Source organism: Lampetra fluviatilis, chromosome 1, assembly GCF_964198595.1.
Source record: "Lampetra fluviatilis chromosome 1, kcLamFluv1.1, whole genome shotgun sequence".
In the NCBI taxonomy this organism is placed as follows: Eukaryota; Metazoa; Chordata; class Hyperoartia; order Petromyzontiformes; family Petromyzontidae; genus Lampetra; species Lampetra fluviatilis.
Genome location: NC_136275.1, coordinates 24,387,739 through 24,410,334, shown reverse-complemented (window position 1 = coordinate 24,410,334; position 22,596 = coordinate 24,387,739). Strand labels below are relative to the sequence as shown.

Below are 22,596 nucleotides of genomic sequence, written 5' to 3'. Positions count from 1 at the left end.
CACCACCAACTTTCAAAATTGAAATCACAGCTTCGTGATTTCTACAAACTGCAATTTGTTTCACAATAGTAAATTGCCAAAACTAATTTTAATTATAACATTTACATATATATTTACGTAAACAGACAATTGACTTCTAAAAATGTCTAAAGTTTATGTATCACATGCTCTAACAAATATTGTAATTCTCAACTTCTGGCATATAATGTATATTACATGGCTAAACTAGTGAATAAAATATGTATTTGTCAATTACATTGTTTGTGGATTGCATCAAAGCCACTTTGGTCTAAAATACAAATCCCCTATGAAGTATTTTTTAATTCATTCTTCTTTATAAATATACATTCAATTAGTACGGTCGACTATATACTATGTGAAAGAACTTCAACATACATACGTCAGTGTGTAAGCATCCAATGATAAACCTTGTTGCCACATTTTTATATGTGGAGTGTTGAAACTGGAGCACTAATGGTGCTTTTTTGTTTGTTTGTTCTTTAGTTCACGATTCGCCCTGGACCTCAGGGAGGAGTGGTAAGGATTTATCAGTTATTTCTGCACACTTTAAACATCACTAACACAGTCTGAAAATTATGCAATTCATTTATAGCATTGCGGTATGGTTATACAGTATCTACAAAATATGCAATATTATATTATTCTAAAACAAACAATAGATAACTAATATTTAAAAAAAAACTAATACAATATAAACGATAACACGATTTTTGTGTAGAATATTAGAATTACGCTCCCAGAGTTGACACTATGCTCGCAAACATATTCCCAAATTGTCCTTTGTGTGCAAGGCCAGTGAAAACAATTATTAATTTGATCAGACATACCTTTAGTTATTCCACACGCTTTTTTACTAAGGCAGCAGCGTGATTTGTCTGCACGCATGTCACAGTATTCAATACTTTTAAACATTCTGTGCATGCTGGCACAAGGCATGTCGTGTAGTATTTTGGAAGTCAGGATTGCGGGATGGCACAGCTTTCGTTCCATGTTAAATACCAAAACATGTTTAGCTGCCTGCAAGGTTGCCAGTTGATGGGAGTCAACCAAGTAGGTTGCTAGTCTGTGTATAGATAAGGAATGGGCAAAACGCTCCTTACACAAAACACTAAACGCTATGTCGAATGGTTTACACGTTCCAAGCAGAACCGTCTCGATAAAGTGTGGAGACTTTTGAAGTTTGTCCTTTATATATATATTAGCTTTACTACCCGGTTTCGCCCGAGACTTAGATTATTGTCTTGGATTAATACACGGCCTACGCAGAGGGTTGGGGGGGGGGGGGTGCGTGACGTCAGCAGGCACACTGCGTGACGTTGCCGCATGCGGGTGACATCACAGATGTAACGTCACGGCTCACTTGCCGTGCAAAATATATCCATTATTGCGCCCCCTATTTTTATACTTTTTGCATTGGGTACAGTCTGGAAGCTACCCACATACCAAATTTCAAGTTTGTTGCATGTTGGGAAGTATGCTAAACATTTCGAACAGACACACATATTCACAAATTTCTCTTTTATATATATATAGATATACACAAACAAAGGACATTACCATTATTAAACATAATCGCGACGTGTTTAATACTAGAATTGAACCGTATGGCGGTTCCCCGGGGTACCATAGTATCCCGACTCTCGCATAATGTCCGTGATGCAGTCATTTTTAGTCTGTTGATGGTCGGCCAAGGTGGCAATCGACTCATCTCGACGAGCTGTACACGATGCACTGTGGTGCATTACGAGCGTTCAGGGTTTCAGCGAAATCGTCGTGGCTGCGTTTCGACAATGCAGAGTGGCACTGATTTCGGATTGATTGGTACCCCAGTCACGGAGTTAAGTACACCCCTGGAAAAAATAGTGTCCCAGAAATAAAATATTTAATTGCCTCGGCCATTTTGTATTATTTGGTACCCCGGGGTACCGCCATGAGAATCAGATGTTACAGTTGTCTCTGTTACCGTTGTTCATAGGGTCCCAGCGGCGATGGTGGTCCCAGAGGTCCCCGGGGACGGAAGGGAATTAAGGTGAGAGGCTGCTGTCCATGGTGCTAGGACTGTCATTTGCCTTGCAGGCTCATTCAAGTCTATGTCGTATCTTCTATTCTTAAATACAGTATATAAATAACAAAAATATATAGTGTTCATGCCAACGCAGGTGAACCACCTTCATCAAATGTGTTATAATTCCAATTCTGACCAAATACATTAGATCGGTGACCTACAAATGTGTTTAAACCACAGTGTTTTATTTAATTTAGAATGTTTTATTTGTTGAATGATATTAATTGCTTCTAATTATGCGAATATTGTCTACCTCTTCACACACTTAATACATTTAAAATATATATATTTGGTGCTATGTGCCAAAAATAAGTTAATGGTGTTTCCAACTGAAATAAACATGGAGCGGTGTTTTTTTCTTCTTATTTACCATCCTGAGCCAGCGCTTGAAATTCTGCAAATCCATGGCAGGGATGAATCTTTGCAAAGGACAACTAACTTGCGATGTACCATTTGGATTAATTTATGCTCATGAAACGGACTTCACTTACAGACTTATCTAACATGTGCCTTGATTGATATGCATTTATGTTGAACATCCAGGGCTTTCCAAATTGCAACATGATCTTAATGTAGCAAGTGCACAAAACAAATACACCTGCAAGGAGCACAAATGTAAGAAAACTGTGCTCTCCTACAGGGCATGGATGGTCCCCAAGGAAGAGATGGAGAACCCGGAATTCCCGGGAACCCCGGTGTGGCTGGACCAGCTGGCCAAATGTCTGATGATACTTCCTACTTGGGCATGGGCGGGGTGAGACATACAGAGCAATCACGTGAAACTTGCTCTCACACACATGCAAGTGCATGCACAACAAAGACAAAGATCCCCCGTATAGCCTACACAGGCTGTTGTGGTAAGTGCCTTTAGCGAGCACATATGAAGGCCCACATGGCACACGAAGGGGGTGGGTGGCCAACATTACGCAGGCCGCCTTTGTCTCCCCAGTGGCGATGTTTACACACCACACCAGGTACTCATTTGAGGCTGAGTCGACCTAGGGAAGGCCCAGGACTGGTTCAGATTATTGTCATTGTTGTTGGCCGTGAGAGGGAATCGAACTCGGGTTGCCGGGTTCATAGTGCAGTGTGCTAACCGCTACACTACCCCACAGCACAACGCGCACTTGTTCACATACATGCGTAACTCACTCACACAAAAACTCAAACACTTGCAACCCGCACACACATATTTCTGTCTTTACTTATTGCATGAAAATGCAAAATTATCTCTAGAGACTGAACAAGTTATGCACTAATATGCTAATAGATGACTATAATTGGTAAACAGTATTTTAAAAGGCACTGGAGTATTGGTCACAAAAATGAATGTGAGCATACTTACTTATTCATTGTATAGACACCACGTGGCCAGCTCTCAGAAAATGGTTTAAAGTAAGCATTCGTAGAAGAGCCCAGATATTTAAGCATCTTCAATAAAGATTTACACATTATACAAATTGTGAATGTAAATATATGTTATCATATGAGAGGAATAAATGTAAAATCAATGGTGAATGCCCACAATTGAATTATCAGCCAGAGTTACATATTTGCTGTGAATTATTGTCATACTTATTCAATAACATCGTGTTATTTTCAAAACGTTTATGCATAAATAGAAAATATGTAAAATATGCTGATGGAAAAGAAGTAACGCCTTGGCATTCACATTTTCCCAACACGGAGGTCACTAGTCCACATGGAAAGCTGATCACAACTCTACAGTGATAATCCATTGTTCTGTACTTAGTTCTGTCCACGTGAACGGCACCTTCTGGAAGAGCCTAATGGCATATTGTCAGTCGAGGGACATCTAGTGATGAATTAATGCAATGGATGCATGCATTTAGGAGGATGAACAGATCCAAAATGTTGAAAAGTTATGCAAACAATGTGATCGTTTTCACATTTTGGTCAAGAATCGATTTGAAATTCGTCAATTAACCTCTCACGACGTGTTGTCATCATTCACCACTTTTGGTGAATATTTAACATTATTTACATAAAAATGTAGAATACTGTACTAAACTCACGGGTTTATATTCACAATCACTTGATAATTTTATTTCATACATACTTGGTATCGTGATTTCTGTATGGGCATTGTGTTAAGCATCAAGTCGTTCAAATGTGGCTCAATCTAAGTGTGTTCTTCTGCAATCGTCTCCCATTTACAGAACTTTGCTGCTCAGTACAAGGATCAACCTGGACCTCCACCACCCGGACCCCCGGTATGTATCCTTAGTCCACCTTAGTCACTAGCCAAACACTCGCCCGAACCAGACTCCAAACACTAGTCCTAATCAGACTCCACACTCTCCATAACCAGACTACACATCAGCCTACAACACTACCATTTGTTGTATAATATAGAAGCTCACAATATTGAGTTGCACACTACCTTAATTATAGTTGGTGTTCAGATTAATGTATGGATGTCATGAAATGTCTTTATTTTTATTAATCTTCCCCAAGAAAATATCCCCTGTACACCGAAATTATATTGAGAATCTCAATGTATGTACAGAGGGATTTAAATAAATCCATATATTGTTTTATTAGTAGTTGATGTTCAAAATATATACAATCTACAAATTGTATTCACTGGTCAGCAAATATTTAATTATATATCTTAGGACATTTAATTAAGAAAACACATTTTGTTTTACATTGGTGTTACATTCATTTATTTATGTAAACATATACGTATTTATTTTTAGCACCCTTTTCAGTTATTTTATGTAAAATTCCATAGCGTTTGGTCTAAAATAGTACGCGGACATGACGATTTTTATTCAACCCCTCTCTAACACACAATGAAACCACATAGCGAGGCACTTGTGAATATCAGTTCGGTCATAAATTAGTACTATTTGCAGTGCTGTGCAATTTAGCCTAAAATGGACATTCACGGTAGTGATAAAACTGGCAACACACCATTATTATTCCACGGTCATGATTGTGTTATTCGATCTCGTGATAACTATTGGGCTGTTGTCCTTTTTCCTTAAGCGTATATGTTGAACATATTTCGCACCCTATGTAGACAATCGTGATAATCGGAGGTGCAGCGGGGGGGGGTGCAATGAACGGAACACATAAAGTACTTCTAAAGAAAATAGTTTTCGATATAGATATTGAACGTGTGCAGTAAGTGTTCACACAAAAAATATAATTTTTTATTGTTACCATAGCTCTTTGCTGAGACGTTCATGTGGCCGTGGCTAACATGCAACATGGGTTTTTTTTCTTTCCCTTAGGGACCCATGGGACCCCGAGGTGCTCCCGGTTCCGTCGGAGCCCCGGTGAGAATGGTCCCCCACTAACCCGATGCTGTCGCCTGCACGTGCTACACCCTCGCCTCGTGAAGGCGTTCACCCCAATGCAGCGTTCTTTATGTCGTCCGAATGATCGCTATGGAATTGTTTCAGGGTGGTACTGCTTCAGGATAAATCGCGTCTGAAATACCCACGCAAGTTTGTTAATATAACGATGTGAAAATTATATATATATTTTTTAAATATGAAGAAAAAAAAGCGTTGTGTTAATTTCGTTTGCTTGACGTAAATGTATTTATAGCAAAAGTTATTCAAGTAAAGGTTTATTGACCCAGGCCACTCTTGCAAATGAGCCTGTCCTGGTCTCTTGAGTTCTCACCTGGTGAAACAAATAAATATAACATGGGCTTGCTTTGAATTTATAGGATTTGATGTCTGAATAGAATATGATTGCTCTATTGTGTTAGGTTATTTAACATATAACATGTGGGTATAGTGTATATAATGTATCAAGAGCTGTGTGTTTGATGTACTTTAAATATTCCATTTTAACTTCCACTTCAAAGTTCACGTTTCATCTGTATGACTATTATAACCAGTTATTTTAAACACACCATATGCTTAACAGTCAAACATCGAATTTTACAGCTTAATGAAACCATACTACATTGCTTATAAGGAAGAAGTATAGGTGATTTATTTTCACATGTAAATTGCACAAGTTTGGTACAGTATTAGAACTATTGTCTTTTTAGGTTATCTATATGCATTGGGGAGGCAAGTACTGTGGTGTTATTAACAGTCTGAATATGTGTTTAATCAACTATTGTCTTTTCTTCATCTTCACGTGTAGCACTGACCCACTGCATCTCTGACCCATTGCCCCAATGCATCAGTGCTTTCCACATTGTATCATCGCCTTAGCATTTGCCATTCTATTTATTGCACGGAGTAGGCTGTGTGTATTACAGAATGACTTTACTGGATGATGCCTTATTGGGCGTGTGCTGGGTGGCGAGGGTATTTTCTGGATGCAAGTAGCCAGGACAGAACATTCTCCTCAAGCGCGATTGTCCACAATGTTTCATGGACAAAAACTGAAAAACAGATCCCACTGTATTAACCCTTTATCCAGAGCATAACTGTTTTACACACCGGCTCTATTAAAATCTTAAATGAATCATCATTGGCAAAAGGTGACTATCCCAATACATGCATTTGGCCAGTGCATCGTTCTAGATAATTACTGATCTCTGTTGCTGGTTAATGAGCCTGTTAGTTTAGAGTCATGCATGTCTCCTACCGAGTGTATCCTGAAATGGACCAAAACGGTTAATGCGGCTGGGTCAATTGTAATCTGAGTGCACTGGAGTTGGCCTTGTGTTGTCTCAGTGGTTTTATTGGTGGAGCAATATTACACGTTGGCCTGATGATCATCTTTAGAAGCTAGTGTTTGCATTGAATGCCAATGCTGTCAGTATAGTATGGTGCACTGATATTGTTGACATATCAACCCCCCCCCCCACACACACTTTGTGGGGTTTGGTTTTAAGAAAGGTCTATGAACAATGTAATGTAGATGTACCTTAAAGATCGCAGCTGTGATGATCATAGGGCTTGTTTTTCTTCCGCAGGCCTTTGCACACATGTGTATTAGTATTTGTAGGCCTGTGTGTACTAACCTACCTCGTGTGCATCCATAGGGCCCAGCTGGATACCAAGGAGCCCCTGGTGAGCCTGGCAGTTTGGGACCACCTGTAAGTACAACTGAGATCTCTAGTTCTTGCGTTATTGAGTCCAGCAGAATGTTATTGCTACATAATCGTTAAATACCATATTCATAAAAATACACTATATATGTATGGATTAATGATCAAGTTTTGAATATGATTTTCATTGAACTAAAAATATGAGTTGATAATTAATCATTCAATTGAAACTTAATAAATGATTTATTTCGGGAAATTATGTCCAATACCAGATGAATCTATCTTTCTATCAAATACTATATCAAATGGTAAATGTATTTTCGCTAAAAACATTGGTGGAATGAGAGCCCTATACATTTATAGCATTACTATTTACATTTTAATACGAATGATCATTCCCATTTTCTATTCAGCAAGGAATAGATTATGTACAGCGCAATGGCTTGTTCATCAGTTCATTGTCGTGGGTAGTTGACTTCGCATTATGTACTGTTCAATGGAATAATAATAAAACACCTGCCTTCAAAATGTAACCATTTAATCTTTAACTTTGTGTCCCATTTCAGGGCCCAGTCGGACCTTCAGGTCCCCCAGGCGCTGTTGGCAAGAATGGAGATGATGTAAGTGAAATGAGCTATGGAAAATAGGCCACATGTCCTCAATAAATAAATCGCTTACATTTCAGTTATACCACCGCGTAGATTTTGCGATTTCCCTCTATCACTCTCTGATGTGTTGTTGGGTTGCACCACATGTTGTTCGGCACAATGTCCAACGTTTCGCTTTCACGTGCCTGGAGCTTATCTGTGAGCTTGGAACTTCTCCGGTAAGCTCCCGGCACATGGAGCTAAAACGTCGGGCATGTTGCAGAACGACGCATGGTACAATCTTAAGACACATCGGGGAGATTTTTTTTTATTTAACTTGTTTTTCACTGACTACCATTAGCCATTGTATAGCACATATATACAGTTACGTTGGTGTCACCCTCACTGATGTAATGCTGATGTTTTGCAGGGTGAGGCTGGCCGTTCAGGCAGGAATGGAGAGCGAGGATTGCCCGGTGCTCAGGTACGTGATGGAACTATGACCAAGGCCACATGTACTGAAGGTTCCAGGTCAATAATAAACACTTCAAATTGTTGAATTAGCAGTCTTTGTAAAAACATTTATCTAATCGACCTGTTGTAATATAATATGCGACACAAAGTCAAAATGGTGGAATCGCTGAGATCTGTAAGTTGATCGTCACCCTTTATTCCATCACTATGGTGAAACCGCCATGTAATTATTGCCCTTGTTAAATATCACACACCAACATACAATGTGCTAACAGCACACTGGTTTCATTGCAAAGTCGTTAACAAGTGGTACACCATGTATGGATTACATACCTGTCAACCCCTTATCAGTGCCTACATTTTTTCAGACCAACTCAGACCTTATTGGTTACCCGTGCCCTTATACATCTCAACGTTCATCCTACAAAGTCCCATCACAAGGGAGAAACACTAACAAATAGACGAAATAATTGCCCGTATTGAAACGGCTATATGCCGTATAGGCCTGAAAACTAAATTTCCCTGTACAAGAATACGGGGTGAATTGTATGGGTTGACAGGTATGGGATTGCAGGGTGCACTTACAAGAAAACTGTGAACTGTATCATCCTCACATCATCACGATCCATGGGCAGACAGCCCTTAGGTGTCCACTGCCCATTGTGTGATGTTTCCACTTTCCTCTGCCTTGTGCCAATATGCTCAAGTAATACCACATCCTTTTGGCACCAATCTCCTTATGTCATCATCAAGCCATCCTCTGTTAGGTCTTCCTCTCTTTCCGGTTCCTTCCATTTTTGTCAAACAACGCAATTATAATTTTGCTGCTGTTGTCCACCCTACATGCGTCCAAATAGCTCCAGTTACCTTCTCGTCACTGCCTGCATCATCAGGGCCTCTATTACACATATTCACAAACTCTATCACAAATATTAATTACCCACATCATTACAGTGCATGCGATATTGCCACGGCTATGCAACCGACCCACCTTTGGAGTAGATAATGTAACCATAGGTGGTACATAGCGTCTGCATTCACTGTGACTGTTCGCTTGAGGTCACTGGTTAAGTTGAAGTGGTATGAGAGTGCGCGGGTGACATGGCTGATGTTTGTCTTCGGCAGGGAGGTCGTGGGTTCCCAGGAACCCCTGGTCTTCCCGGCATCAAGGGAAGCAGGGTAAGTGAATTTAGTGGCATCACCACACTGCTGTGCGATGCTGCAGTCATTCACAAACTCTTGAGAACCGCTCGTTGTGTTTAGTTTGTTGTCCTTCCCTGCACCTCCCATTAGCACGGTTGGCTATGTATGGTGCGAAAGAAGTCCAATATCATACATACTAACCTTAAAACAAAGCAGTGCAACGAATGCTTTGTATCCTTAACTTTCGAACGTAACGAAATATGAATGTATTTTTAAAAAATATATACCCATAATAAACGCTTTTGACAGCAGTATTTTTTTAAAATGTTACTGCTGGGTTCTGCGAACTGACGTTGCCTTCCATTTCAGGGCTTCAACGGAAAAGATGGAGGGAAGGGAGAGACTGGTGCTGCTGGAGCAAGGGTGAGGACCATTGTTCACGAAAATCCGGAGATAGCGTGGTGTTGGTTACTCTGTAAAACTAAACTGTGTTATATTAACTCGCGCACACACACACACTACAATAGCACCTGCAGCTGTGGTTAGATTTACTGGGCACGGTGAAGTGCAAACAACTCCCATAACCAACACAATGTGAAGAGGCCTCTGTCCAGCAGTAGATTCACAAATCTACCACTTAATATGTTTCAGCATAAAGAAGACCTAACATGGGAATGAAATTAATATATCCTAACCCTTTGCAGTGCCCAAAATATGCATCTGCACATAATTTCTGATGTAGTTCTATGTGGGTTTGGGTATAACAAATAGAAATGGTTCAGTTTTGTAATGTTGGGAATATTAAGAATGGTATTCTAACGTGGGGATTGAGTGGGGGTGCAATGGTCAGTGCCTGTTATGAAACTGGTGACCTGAGTTCAATTCCTGGCGACGGTTAACTTCTGTGGAGGGTGAAATCTGATCATGGATTGCAGCGGATTGACGAAGTGCTCTACATTATTATTATCACTAACTATTCTATGGTGCATTTAAAAATATTATTGATGTTAATTTAATAACATACCTTCATGATCTCTTTTACAGGGAGAGTCCGGTAGCCCTGGCGCTAATGGTGTACCTGGAGCAGCGGTACGTGGTTTGTCTAAATGTCATATACTAGCTGTGAATACTAAGGAGCTATAAGTACATCAGATGGCAGACTTGCAGCGAATCACTCATTCATGATAAAAAAAAAGGCAAGCATTCTTGCGCCGGTTTATATAATCCAATTAAAGTGATTACAAAACACTGTCCCTTTAACAACATCAAATCGGCTTGTGAAAAAATCAACCCGTAAAAACAAAGTTTTTCACTATAAATCCTTTATATGCGTGGCGGCTAGAGTCCTCTCGTCCTCTGGCTTGAGATGGCTGCCACCTATGGGTCAGATGATTGCCTGCCACCATTAAGCAATTGGTAATTAAATATCATTTATTTTTTTCTAAAAAGTGTAACATTTTGGGAAAAAAATTTCAAGAAAATAAATTGTCACGCACAACGAGTCTGTGTACAAAATGTCAACTCGATTGGATCACGGGAAGTGGGTTAAAAAACGACCGAAAGATTTGCACGGTCGTAAGCGCGCAAGCAAGCAAGCAAATGAACTTAATATAAAGGATTTAAAAATAGCCTCATAGCTTATCGGATTCCTCCAGTCTAAATAAATGTTCTGATTCTTATCTTTCGAAGCTGTTTTCTGACATTATGTGATGCCCTCTTAGACTATGAGGGTTCTGAAGATAATTTTATTTGCTTATTGACATGAGTCAGATAGCATCGTTGAAATAACGTTACTTGTCAAAAAAATGTAAAGGTAAAAAAGATGATAATTTTTTTTTACCCTTGTCATGTTTGCATAGACCACAATACCTGCAGTCATAATGCAAACAAAAAACATAACTCTGATAATGTATACACTGTCCTTGAAGTTGATCAATCAACGACAGTGCATGTTTTTGTTTGCATTATGACTGCAGGTATTGTGGTCTATGCAAACATGACTCCTTGTAAAAAAGGTGTCAGTTTTGTTGCCAGATAGAAGGGTAAAAAAAAACAATTATCATATTTTTTACTGGCAAATGAGGTTCCAATGGTGTAAAAAAGATGCTTTGTTCTGGACCTAACATGGGTAACAAATGAATCGACACATACTCAGAATAGTTCATCCTACTTAGAGTACTCAGATAGCTACTTTTTGTTTTGTGTATATCTCAATTTAAATGAAAGAATGTATTTATGGAATGTTTTGGTATGCTGATGTTTATAATCAAGCATATTACGATAATGAAATTTATAATACCGATATGCTTTCAGACAAAGTTTGTCAATCTCTGCACATTACCAGCCGCGACACGTCAATGAAAAGCGTGTACATTCACAAACAAAATGTAACAATGTTTTAAACAGAAAAGTTGAACAATAGTTGAAACCAAAAACACGAAAACACGCATTGAGAGATGCAATGCATGAAATTATACTGAGATACAAGAAGTGGAGTGCACGTATCGGGGACCAACATTTGTGTTCACCTGCATTATATTTTGCCGTGGCAGTCACCTGCATGAAGGGTGCTTTATGCTTTTGCTGTGGTATCACGTCGACTGCGTTGTGCTGCTATGTGGTGCTCATTTGTATCTTCTGCATTTCAGGGCCCACGGGGTTCGCCTGGTGAGAGGGGCCGTACAGGACCCAATGGCCCTGCTGTGAGTAGACCTTCAACCAACATCATACACATGGGTGTATACATATACACCCAAATCATATAACGCATATTTGTATACATCCCCTTGTGTTTTTACAATGGTCTCTTGTTCGTGTTTTTTTATTGCTCTAACCAGGTTTCTATGGTGTAAAAAGTTCCCCATAGAAAATGAGCATTTATTTGCCAAATGGGATTTACCTTTATTTTAAATTATCACGGGTAACTGGCTTGGTACTAACTTCAACGAGTCCTCGTGTTGTTTGTTCCCTAATCTATGAAACGCTCATCAAGGTACACATACACTCAGAGGCGTAGCTAGGGGGGGGCAGGGGGGTACATATGTCCCCAGGCGCCAAGGTAAAGGGGCGCCAAAATGAGGCTTACAACGTTACATTGTAACTTATTGCGGCAGGCGCGGCAGCCTGAAACTACTGCACAAATCTACACCTCAACCTAAAAGTTTATATATCCTGCCACACAGCCTACATGTCATGTAATTACATTTTGGTACGCGGAAAATTTGAATGCGGATGAGGATAAAAATGTTGGAAACTTTCTCGCGCTGATCAAACTCGTTGCTCAGTATGACCCATTGTTAGCAAAACATGTACAGCACGCAGGAGAAAATCCGGGATCAGTTTCTTATTTGTCACCGGAAATCCAGAATGAATTTATCCACATACTTACGTCGACTTTAAAGAACCAATTGTTGAGTGATATCAGGAAAAACAAGTACTACGGTATCTTACTTGACTCAACTCCTGATCTAGGACATCGGGAACAGCTTTCTCAGGTCATAAGATTTGTGGATGTGGATTTTCAAACTAAAAAAGTAACTATCAAAAATAATTTTTAGGTTATATCGAGATACATGCAAAATATGCAGCAAGCCTAGAAAGAGTCATCGTCGAGAGACTGAAATCTGACAACATACCTCTAGCCGACTGTCGGGTACAATGTTATGACAATGCTGCTGTGATGACTGGGCATATATCCGCCTTCAACAACGAATATGTGACAAAAATCACAGAGCATTGTTTGTCAACTGTGACAACCACAGCTTAAACTTAGCAGGAGTACACTCAGCTAAACAGGATCCACTTGTCATATTTTTTGGAACAGTTGAAAGTATATATTTGTTTCTCTCTCGTTCAACAATTCATTGGGAAAAGTAAAAAAAAAGCTGTGCCCATCACAGTAAAGCGGGAGGCTGAAACACGCTGGAGTGCACGATCAGAAAGCTGTTCAAGCTATCTATGAAGGACTGGATGAACTAGTAGGGCTGCTAGACAAATTATCGGAGGACGTAACTATGACGCCTGAAACCAGAAGTGATGCAGAACAGTTACAGGTGTAACTCACTACACAGGCATGCATATTCAATTTTAACTTCATAGTTTTATTACATTTATGGAATGTCATTCTTGGACAAATTGATCGTGTTCAGAAGCGCTTACAGGATCCTACTATGAATTTCAAGGAAGCAGCAACTGATCTTGAATCTTTGGAGAATGAATTTGTCAAGCTTCGTGATGATTTGAGCCAAGTTGCTGTAGAAAACGCCAAAACAAGATGCACAGCCTGGGGGATCGATGTGGACAGAAGAATTAGGCGACGGCGTAAGATGCCAGGAGAACTGGCAAGAGATGCAGGACTTTCAGCAGAAGAAGAAATTGTGCGCGTTATGAAGAGTGTATTTAATCGACTTCAACAGGAAATGTCAACACGGTTTTTACGACTAAAAGACTTGAACACAAAATTTGGATTTCTGCTGGACGTCAAAACTCTTCTATCCGACACAGATGTCGATGCAATGAGTCAAAATTGCACAGATTTTGGAAATTTCTATGACACCGACATCAATGGCCACGAACTTTTCACAGAAATTGGAGATTCCAAAATGCTGCTCAGTAACCGGAATGAAGTTCTACCAGAAACTCCTTTGAATCTTCTTGGTTTTATTGTGTTTTATGCAGACGACGTATTTCCGAATTTGTGAATTTCACTGCAAATTTTATTAACAATAGCAGTTTCAATTGCAAGCTGTGAGCGGTCGTTCAGCAAATTGAAACTTATTTTGTCGTATTTGCGTGCTTCAATGGGACAAGATCGTCTCAGCGATCTTGCTCTTCTTAGCGTTGAAAGAGAAACATTGGAAAAATCAGATTTTGATTACGTGATTGACCAGTTTGCGACAGTGAAATCAAGAAAAATTAATCTTTTGTAGACTATGTCAACCAGTCTACGACAGTGACTGAGTGAGCCATGTATTATAATTTCTATAAATTTGCTTCTTTAAATACAATGTTTCATTACAATTTAAATTGTTATTCCTTATTCGATGTAATAGGAAAATGTGATTAAACGGGGGGGGGGGGGGGGCGCCAATTTTATAGTTCGTCCCCGGGCGCAAAATATCCTAGCTACGCCTCTGCATACACTTCCCTCCGACTCCTGCTGCATGTTTAATGAGTGTTGGCCTGCGTTTGTGTCATCTTGCAGGGAGCACGTGGTAACGATGGACAGAGCGGACCCCCGGGACCCAGGGTAAGCATAAGCAGCCCATTAGCATTACAACAAAGCTAAGACAGTCCACGCTGAATTGATGTGTTTGCCCAGATTAATGTCTGTAAAAGTGTTACGGATCAGGGGGTGTCAAGAATGGATTTATCAAACTCCTAGGACATACGTTTCAAACAACACATACACATAACGTGTATAAAGCACTCGGTATTTGTGCATTATGCATAAGAGCATCAGCAGTTCCTGAAGACTCGCACTGTCGTCCTCTTCTATGGTAATTTTTTTGTGGCATTGTGGTCCTCATTTACAGATTTTATCCTAGGGGGCAGCGGTCATCATTGCAGGAGGTCTGCAAGAGGGTAAAGGGTCCTTAGTCTAAGAGAAGTTGAAACCTATGTTATAGGTGCATTGATGTTTTCCATACCTTCATTTGATTCCTATTAGGGAATTAATATCTGTTGGTTCATTTACTTATGTACATCATTTTTGCATGTTTATAAAATGTTTAATACATATAATTGCCATCCTCAATTCTTTAAAAACAGACTTCGTTCAAATATGTCTTAAATGGGTTTTTTAGCAAACAGGGTTAATATCTCCACAAACAGAAATTGAACAATAATATGACCGATTATAAAATACCAACATCTCCTCTACTGAACTCACAAATTGCAAACGACCTGGTGTTAGCTCAACTGCAAGGGCGAAATTAATTATGGCATCGCAAGACATTGGTGGATGGTTATGACGTGGGGATGCCTTCATCCAGCAGTGAATTGGTTATGGTTGTTAATGATGAAAAATATCTACGTGTACAGGATTGATTCTCCTCTGCCCATCTCCCCTGTCCCCAAAACAAGAAAAATATAAACTGACTCATCTCAGGACAATAAATACACAACTTGGAGTGATACATGAGATTGTCCTTCGGCTTGAGGTGTCTGTCATAAGTCTACGAATTACCTATCGTATAATCTTCATCCCTCACTCATGATTGTGTTCATTTTTCCCAAACAGGGACCCAACGGACCCACTGGCCCAGCTGGTTTCCCCGGTGCTCCAGGACCCAAGGTGAGTGAGACGATAGCAATAACATATTTAGTGCATTTGTAATAGAATACTAGATCAAGAGGAAAATGTCATTATGGCCAAAGTCAAATTATGTCCCCCGAATACTATTTGGTCAATGTAAGGAACTCGCTGTTAACATAAACATTGGCATGAGGCTCATCTACATGGGAAGTGCTGAGCCAGTGTTGCAAACAGTTCTGTTTGAACACTCACAGTACATTTTGAAAGAATAACAAAGGTTTATTGTTATTTCAGAAGTCGTGTAAGGTGTTATTGAGGCAATATTAAGTTTATCTAAAGACCTCACACTGCATTAAAGCAGATTACCTCTTGTCTGTGGCTGTTTTTATAATTTTCCTAAAGAGTTTATTTCTGAAAATGCCTCATGCCATGTTTCTCCGAGACTGCTTAAACAAGGAAACAGCGTGACCAAAGGTTTTTGATCTCCAAATGCTACGTGGCCCAAAAGCTCTCTGTGCCCTTTTGTAAATGCGAATATGGCTCTGGGTTTCCACCTGTCCTAGTTTTTCCAGAATGTTCTTATTTTTTAGGTAGTTGTCGTGATATATCTGGTCATTGTTCCTGGGAAACAAAAGTCCCAATGTTTTTCCCCATTTGAATAATAATTATAATACACCACTTGAGGCAACGCATTGAAATATGGTTGTGCTTTTATTAAATATTCTTCTTCCCGTGGTCTCTCCCAGATTTTTGTACCTCAGAGACCCCAAATTGACTCATGACATGATGTCACACCTTATTATATGCTTCAGTGCTTGACCGTTCCAATTCCTTGAGAAGCCTACTTTGTGTCTAGATCACGACCATCCATACAGACGTTGAATGTTGACGAGGGCCTATCTGTGTGTGTCGCGCATTCACAGGGTGACACAGGAGGACCTGGAGCTCGTGGGCCTGATGGGGCGCAGGGCCCACGTGGAGAGCCTGGAGCCTCAGGCCCTGCAGGAGCTGCTGGGCCTGCCGTGCGTCGAAGCAGTGACACTGCATCTCCTGAGCGGCCACACCACTCATAAAGAATCCCTTGCTGCGCTCACACATAAGAGTTTGCATCATGCGCAAGCAGGGCCATTACAATTCAGCATTATCAATAAATCACACTTAATTATTATTGGAAATAATATTATTGAATAATTGCAAAAATTAGAAGATTTTATCAATCAGCTTTTCAATCATGTTACTTATTTAAATTAATTGCTATTGATGTTGTGTAATCACAATACTAATCCAACCCGAGTATACATTTTGTCGTACTATATTTAACACGAATTAATGTAAGTTCCATAACCCGTAAAATCTGTATTTTAAACTATATACATTCTTTCTGGTTCTTTCGGTAAAGTCATGTAGATAGAAAAAATAATAAAAGAAATGAAAATACGACGTTTCGGTCACAACACAAGCGTTCGCTTCAGGTGAAGACGGATACTTGTGTTGCGACCGAACGTCACCTGAAGATGGACGCTTGTGTTGTGACCGAAACGTCGTATTTTGTTTTATTATTTTTTCTACCTACGTGACTTTACCGAAAGAACCAGAGAGAATGGATTCCTGCAGTCACGAAAGCTTCAAATCAAGACTATACACATTGTTCAGTGTCTGTGAGCCAGAGATACTTGCATTAGTCAGATCAATTGAAGCACTGCTGTAGTGTGGTGGTCATGGTATTTAAGAACACAATTCAAACCAGATCCCTGGTGGAAAATTATAACAAATCCAATTAATACAAACCCACCAAATCCTTTGTACTGTACTCCACCATACAAATGTCATCATTACCAATACTGATTACCAAGCTCCACACAAATCGGATTACCCAATTCAAATGGGAGGTATAAAGAATTCAGTAATAATTATCACAATTTAAGAATGATTCAATCGTGCGGCTATTGGCACCCATGAAATGAAAATATTGTTGGGTTTTCAAAGCTGTGATTATTTTGTGATGTCTTTCAGGGTCTGGCAGGATCTGATGGCGGTATTGGAGCCAAAGGTGCTGCTGTAAGTCGACAAATCAAACTATTTGCAAAAAATAATTCACAATTTACACGTAAATGTAATACTGACACACTGTGTTATGACATTGAGCTTCCTAATTGAGAGGGGTGGAGCTTCTGCAGTTTAGCATACGACTTAAACACAGGTTGAGAATAAATACTCGATTTTAAACATATGCTCGATGCTGTTAGCATTGTGCTGTTCCAGCTGTTGTGCGTGTACTCTACATCATGCTAACACAAATATATATTATCTCTTCGTAATTCTCAGATAGCATTAAATAAAAATGTGTAAGTCCCACACAAGCGTAAATAAACGTCAAGGTAAATGTGCTTACGTGGCTTGTAGTAAAGCTACATTTGGTAGTGCACTCCAGCTTTAGTAAACTGCAAACATTTTCGGACAAATTAGGAAGAGGCTGGGAACTAATTGCGTTTTATTGCATTCTGCTTGCCAGGTTTATGTTAATTACGTTCTGTATTTATTACGGTATAACACCTGACGGTAATGATGCTTAATATGCATCATCCCACCATGCAGATAGTTAATTACCATGAGGTGTCCCTCATGAGCTGGTGGGTGAAAATAAAATCACAATGTTAACTTTTGCAAACCATCATTTCACCCAGATATCCAAAGTGCTCGTTATATGAGTACGGTTAAAATAATGTGTTCCTTTGCAAATGGGGCCTATAAAGCATGGCTATATAAAATGATGAAAAAATAATTAGAGATAAATACGCGGAAAATTATGCCAAGCAAAGGGGTTAACATTCAAGGAAATGAGTAGGGAAAATGGTTATATGTTTAGTATGTAAAACTGAGGCCAGTTTAATATCGGTCAGTGATAAAACAATAAATAAACTGAATACTTATATTTTACATCAACATTTTTGTAACTGTAAATATGTGTAATTAGTATAATATTTTAAGTAGTGTAATACATATATCAGATATAATGTATATTACCTGGACCAATCAATAGTGTATAGATTATCCTCCTGCTGAAGGTGTACTTACATATGAGGTTTTTTTTATGGGTGAATCGGTATGAACAAAACACAATCAAACACACCGTGATAACACGGATAAGTAAACGCTGAGTCATTTTCCTTTACAATCATCACCTCCTGCACCTGCTATGGCTCAACATCACATGGACGCAGTCCCTTTTGTGTTTGTGCTCTCATTGCTTTTCAGAAAATCCTGCAATAATATAAATTCACACGAGTCATTTATAGAATTGGAAGATTGTCCTGGCTGTAATGGCTACTTTTGTTTGATATGATCAGAATACGTTTGCTCAGTCACCAACTCTGCCGTTTGTGATAAGGAGCCATACAAACGTGTATAAACTACTCTCTCTGCTTTTGTATATTATGCATAAAACCATCAGCAGCTCCTAAAGACGTGCACTATGATCCTCTTTTACAATGTACAGAGGGAACGACAAGCAGAGGCAGAAAGAGGATGACACGCATGAGAGAGCAAATGCATATTAGAGACATATTGAATAACACATAATAACTGGGCTTGGGTCAGATGCATTGCTAAAAGGGATGATAGCCAATGGACGAGACTGGTTAGGGGGTGGCAACCAGAGGAGGGAACACCCCTGAGAGGACATCCCTCTCCGGAGAGGGATTGATAAGATATATTTATGTGCAGGCGTAAGATAGATTGAATATAGTGGATACATGACAGCTGCTGATTATGAGTGTATAGTGAATTAGCTAACAAAGTAAATAGTACAATTGCCTCATCCTAATTCTTAGGTACCCTTAATATATACACATACAAAATATTATCTATAATTTGACTAATCACGTATATTTCTCTTTCTGTGCATATCACCAGGGTGCCCATGGCATGGCTGGTGCCCCAGGTTCCCCAGGAAGTGTTGGTGGCCCAGGAGCTGCCGGATCAGTTGGACCTCCGGGCCCCAGGGGTGCCAGTGTAAGGCATCTTTCTATCACAAAGACAAATGCATTCCCCTAAATACTTTGAAGACTGTAGGGGCAAGTGCTGTTAGCGAGCACCGATGAAGGCCGGCACGGCCAGCACCACGCCCGGCCGCCTTTTGTCTCCCCTGTGGAAATGTTTACATTCCGCACCAGGTACTCATTTGAGGCTGAGTCGATCTAGGAGAGGCCCAGGACCGTTTCAGATAATCGTCCCTGGTGTTGGCCGTGAGCAGAAAACTTTCCATCTTCCATCAGCCCCAATACAAACAATGGCCATAGTTTTTACTTCAATCTAAAACCAGAACCTGTTGATAAATGTAAAACACAACCTTAGCTTTCATGTTAAAATCTAATCCTTGCCTATTTACAAATATTGAGTATTAGAGTCAAGGTTAATACTAATAATATTGCCATAACACCAGCCTCAAATCTAGCACTATGTTCAGGCGACTGGCATCAAAGGAAGATTTTGAGGTTTCAACTGTTTGGAACTCTTTAAGAAATACTCATTTTGATGGTTCTGTCAATCGGTCTGAAATATTGAGATATTTTGTTCCCCCTTATTGATACAAAAAACAGTTCTGATTTTGAGATAACATGTTATTATGGATGTTATTTTATGTATAAGGTAACATAAGCAGCATTTGTATACTTACATTTTCCTATTAAAGGAGTATGCATTTGTATCCATCCTAATTACTAGGGCATAATATACATATTTTAAATCAAAATTTTTTTGTTATGACTTTATCTCAAAAGTACCAAACACAACATAAAAACCTGAATGCATTTGAACAATTTATGTCCAGTTACTTAATATTAAACCTACCTTTGGATTATCATTGGTTAAATGTATTTTATCCAAATTTTACTTAACATAAACGGCAACCTCGTCAAACGAAGAATTACGTGTCGTCACTTTAAAATAATACTCTAATAATAACCATAACATGTGTTTCCATCTGTTATCCACTATTTGACTACCCACGTGTGTGTCACCCATCAGTTTATACTTGCATAACCCTGTGAATTACTGCCCCCATAATAGGTTTGAGGCCTGTCATTCCTTAGCACAGCACTCTGGGTAGCCACCCTGATCACCCAACCCTGTGATAGTTTGTGATGCCAAGGCAAAGAGTGTGGCTTAGTGTTTCCCAGCACCGTAATAACGTGGTAGGTAGTGTAATGCTGTGTGTGCTGACTGCTTTGGTATCTGTGTCCATGCAGGGAGAGCCTGGCCTGAATGGAAACAAGGGTGAGCCTGGTGCCAAGGGTGACCCTGTGAGTATGGTGACACCTACGTCTGTAAATTATTTCATATAGAAAAAAAGATGACCCAGGAGGGATTGCGTGAGTCAGGAACTTTATTGTAGCTTAGGTATGAATGGACACGCAATATTCGTGGCGTACTTTGGCAGATAGGCAATGCGTATTCTGTTTGGAAAAATATGAGAGCTTGACACCAATTAATAGGCATCTGCTTGGCTGCATGCCCATATCTAATGTTTCTGTAAGTCACATGATTCATGAAAAAAATAGATATGGGCATGGTTTGGGTAGTAATGTCGTCCCATCACATGTGGTGACATCATCTGCAATTTACTGTTGTCGCTTTATTTATTGTGTACTTTGCACTTGTTATGGTATTCAGTTATGGTATAAATATTGTTACCACTGCCAACAAAAACTTACCCCGTGATAAGTGACATTTACATTCGACGGACTAATTTTGGTTAGCTTCAAGTGCCACAGGTCACGGTCTGCATGTGCATTACTGTCGATCTATAGGACAGTCGTTACAGTTCATGCATTAAACTAAATTCGTACAACATAATTGGCTGTACGCCATAAGTTCTCGGATTTTGCATCATAGAGTGAGAATGGGAGTAACAGCCATGAGGTAACATGTTTAAGAAAAAGAGCACAACATAGCTCAACAAGACTGGGCTGCACTAGAAATGCTGTATCTTCGTTTAGCTAGAAGAAATGCACCGTTTGCGAGCGTGGGTCCAGCGATGCGAATGACGTGTGTCCTGTTGCCATCTTCCCCACGCCTCACCTTGCGTCAACAGGGCCCATCTGGGGGTGCGGGTCCTTCTGGCCCAACAGGAGCAGCCGGCAAGCGTGGCGGTCGTGGAGAGCCTGGATCCGGAGGCCCACCCGGCCCCGTTGGCGAGAGGGTAAGGCGGCTCTTGCGTATTTAAGAGCTGTGAGCGGTGTCAATCAACAAGGAAACGCGCTCTAAAATGCTTTGTTATGAAATCGCAGGTGACTCACAATGGAGATCCTCAGTGAAGGGCTTTTTGAAGTAGGCACGCGACAATAAACGTACAATGGCGTTGTGCGCTGCGAATACGAAGCAAAATACTTATCAAACTTATTGATATCCAGTGAGATTTCCATGGTTACACAATTTCAAACGCTGATAACATTAGCCAAATGGGCTTATTATTAGAATGATTTATGCCTGGAACAAGACGCCATCATAACATCACACAATATTTGTCTAAAATTCTCACATTAATATTATTGTTATCCTTTTCATTTTACTTCACGTAGATATACAAGCGACTGTGTAGGATGTATTTCAGGACTGGTAAAAAAATATTGTCTCTGTACTTTTAAGACCTGGAAAAAACTAACAAATATAAATTCACAATATAGGCCCAAACAACAATATTATAACTAGCCTTCAATTCAAAGCTCAATAAACTATTGTATATTAATGCAACTGTCGGTTAAAAACACACGTTTAACTCACTATTCAATCATCTGGAAAATTACTCGGAAAGTGTCCGATCTCATCAGATCTCACAACGGACAGGGCTTGGATGGGTGGCCACCGTGCAGCGTTGAAGGGCTAAATTGTGGGCAGCAGAGGGCAGTACAACAAAAGGCAATGACGTCCTGTGCGATGCTCCTCACCTTCACCAACTCTGAATGACCAGCACGGTGAAGTATGGTCAAATAACCCCCATTACTTGGACAGTATGGGGTGGTCCCCATCCAGTGGACTAACAAAATAGCTGTGCATGTACCCA

The 22,596-nt window shown here is 39.8% G+C and overlaps 1 protein-coding gene and 1 long non-coding RNA gene across 2 annotated transcripts in view; both read left to right on the top strand.

Moving 5' to 3' along the window:
- Positions 1 to 22,596, top strand: part of LOC144930969 (uncharacterized) — a 58,270-nt gene that overhangs the window by 8,213 nt on the left and 27,461 nt on the right. Inside the window, exons 5-19 of the mRNA XM_078858540.1 lie at positions 505 to 537; positions 1,997 to 2,050; positions 2,727 to 2,840; positions 4,267 to 4,320; positions 5,350 to 5,394; positions 7,071 to 7,124; positions 7,643 to 7,696; positions 8,094 to 8,147; positions 9,263 to 9,316; positions 9,650 to 9,703; positions 10,325 to 10,369; positions 11,929 to 11,982; positions 14,484 to 14,528; positions 15,522 to 15,575; positions 16,460 to 16,593. Coding sequence (XP_078714666.1) covers positions 505 to 537; positions 1,997 to 2,050; positions 2,727 to 2,840; positions 4,267 to 4,320; positions 5,350 to 5,394; positions 7,071 to 7,124; positions 7,643 to 7,696; positions 8,094 to 8,147; positions 9,263 to 9,316; positions 9,650 to 9,703; positions 10,325 to 10,369; positions 11,929 to 11,982; positions 14,484 to 14,528; positions 15,522 to 15,575; positions 16,460 to 16,593 — 902 coding nt within the window. The remainder of the gene's footprint in view (positions 1 to 504; positions 538 to 1,996; positions 2,051 to 2,726; positions 2,841 to 4,266; positions 4,321 to 5,349; positions 5,395 to 7,070; positions 7,125 to 7,642; positions 7,697 to 8,093; positions 8,148 to 9,262; positions 9,317 to 9,649; positions 9,704 to 10,324; positions 10,370 to 11,928; positions 11,983 to 14,483; positions 14,529 to 15,521; positions 15,576 to 16,459; positions 16,594 to 22,596) is intronic.
- LOC144934261 (uncharacterized) lies at positions 17,576 to 21,675 on the top strand. Its single transcript, XR_013637139.1, has 4 exons — positions 17,576 to 17,594; positions 19,449 to 19,547; positions 20,783 to 20,836; positions 21,628 to 21,675. It is a non-coding gene; the product is annotated as an uncharacterized LOC144934261 (long non-coding RNA).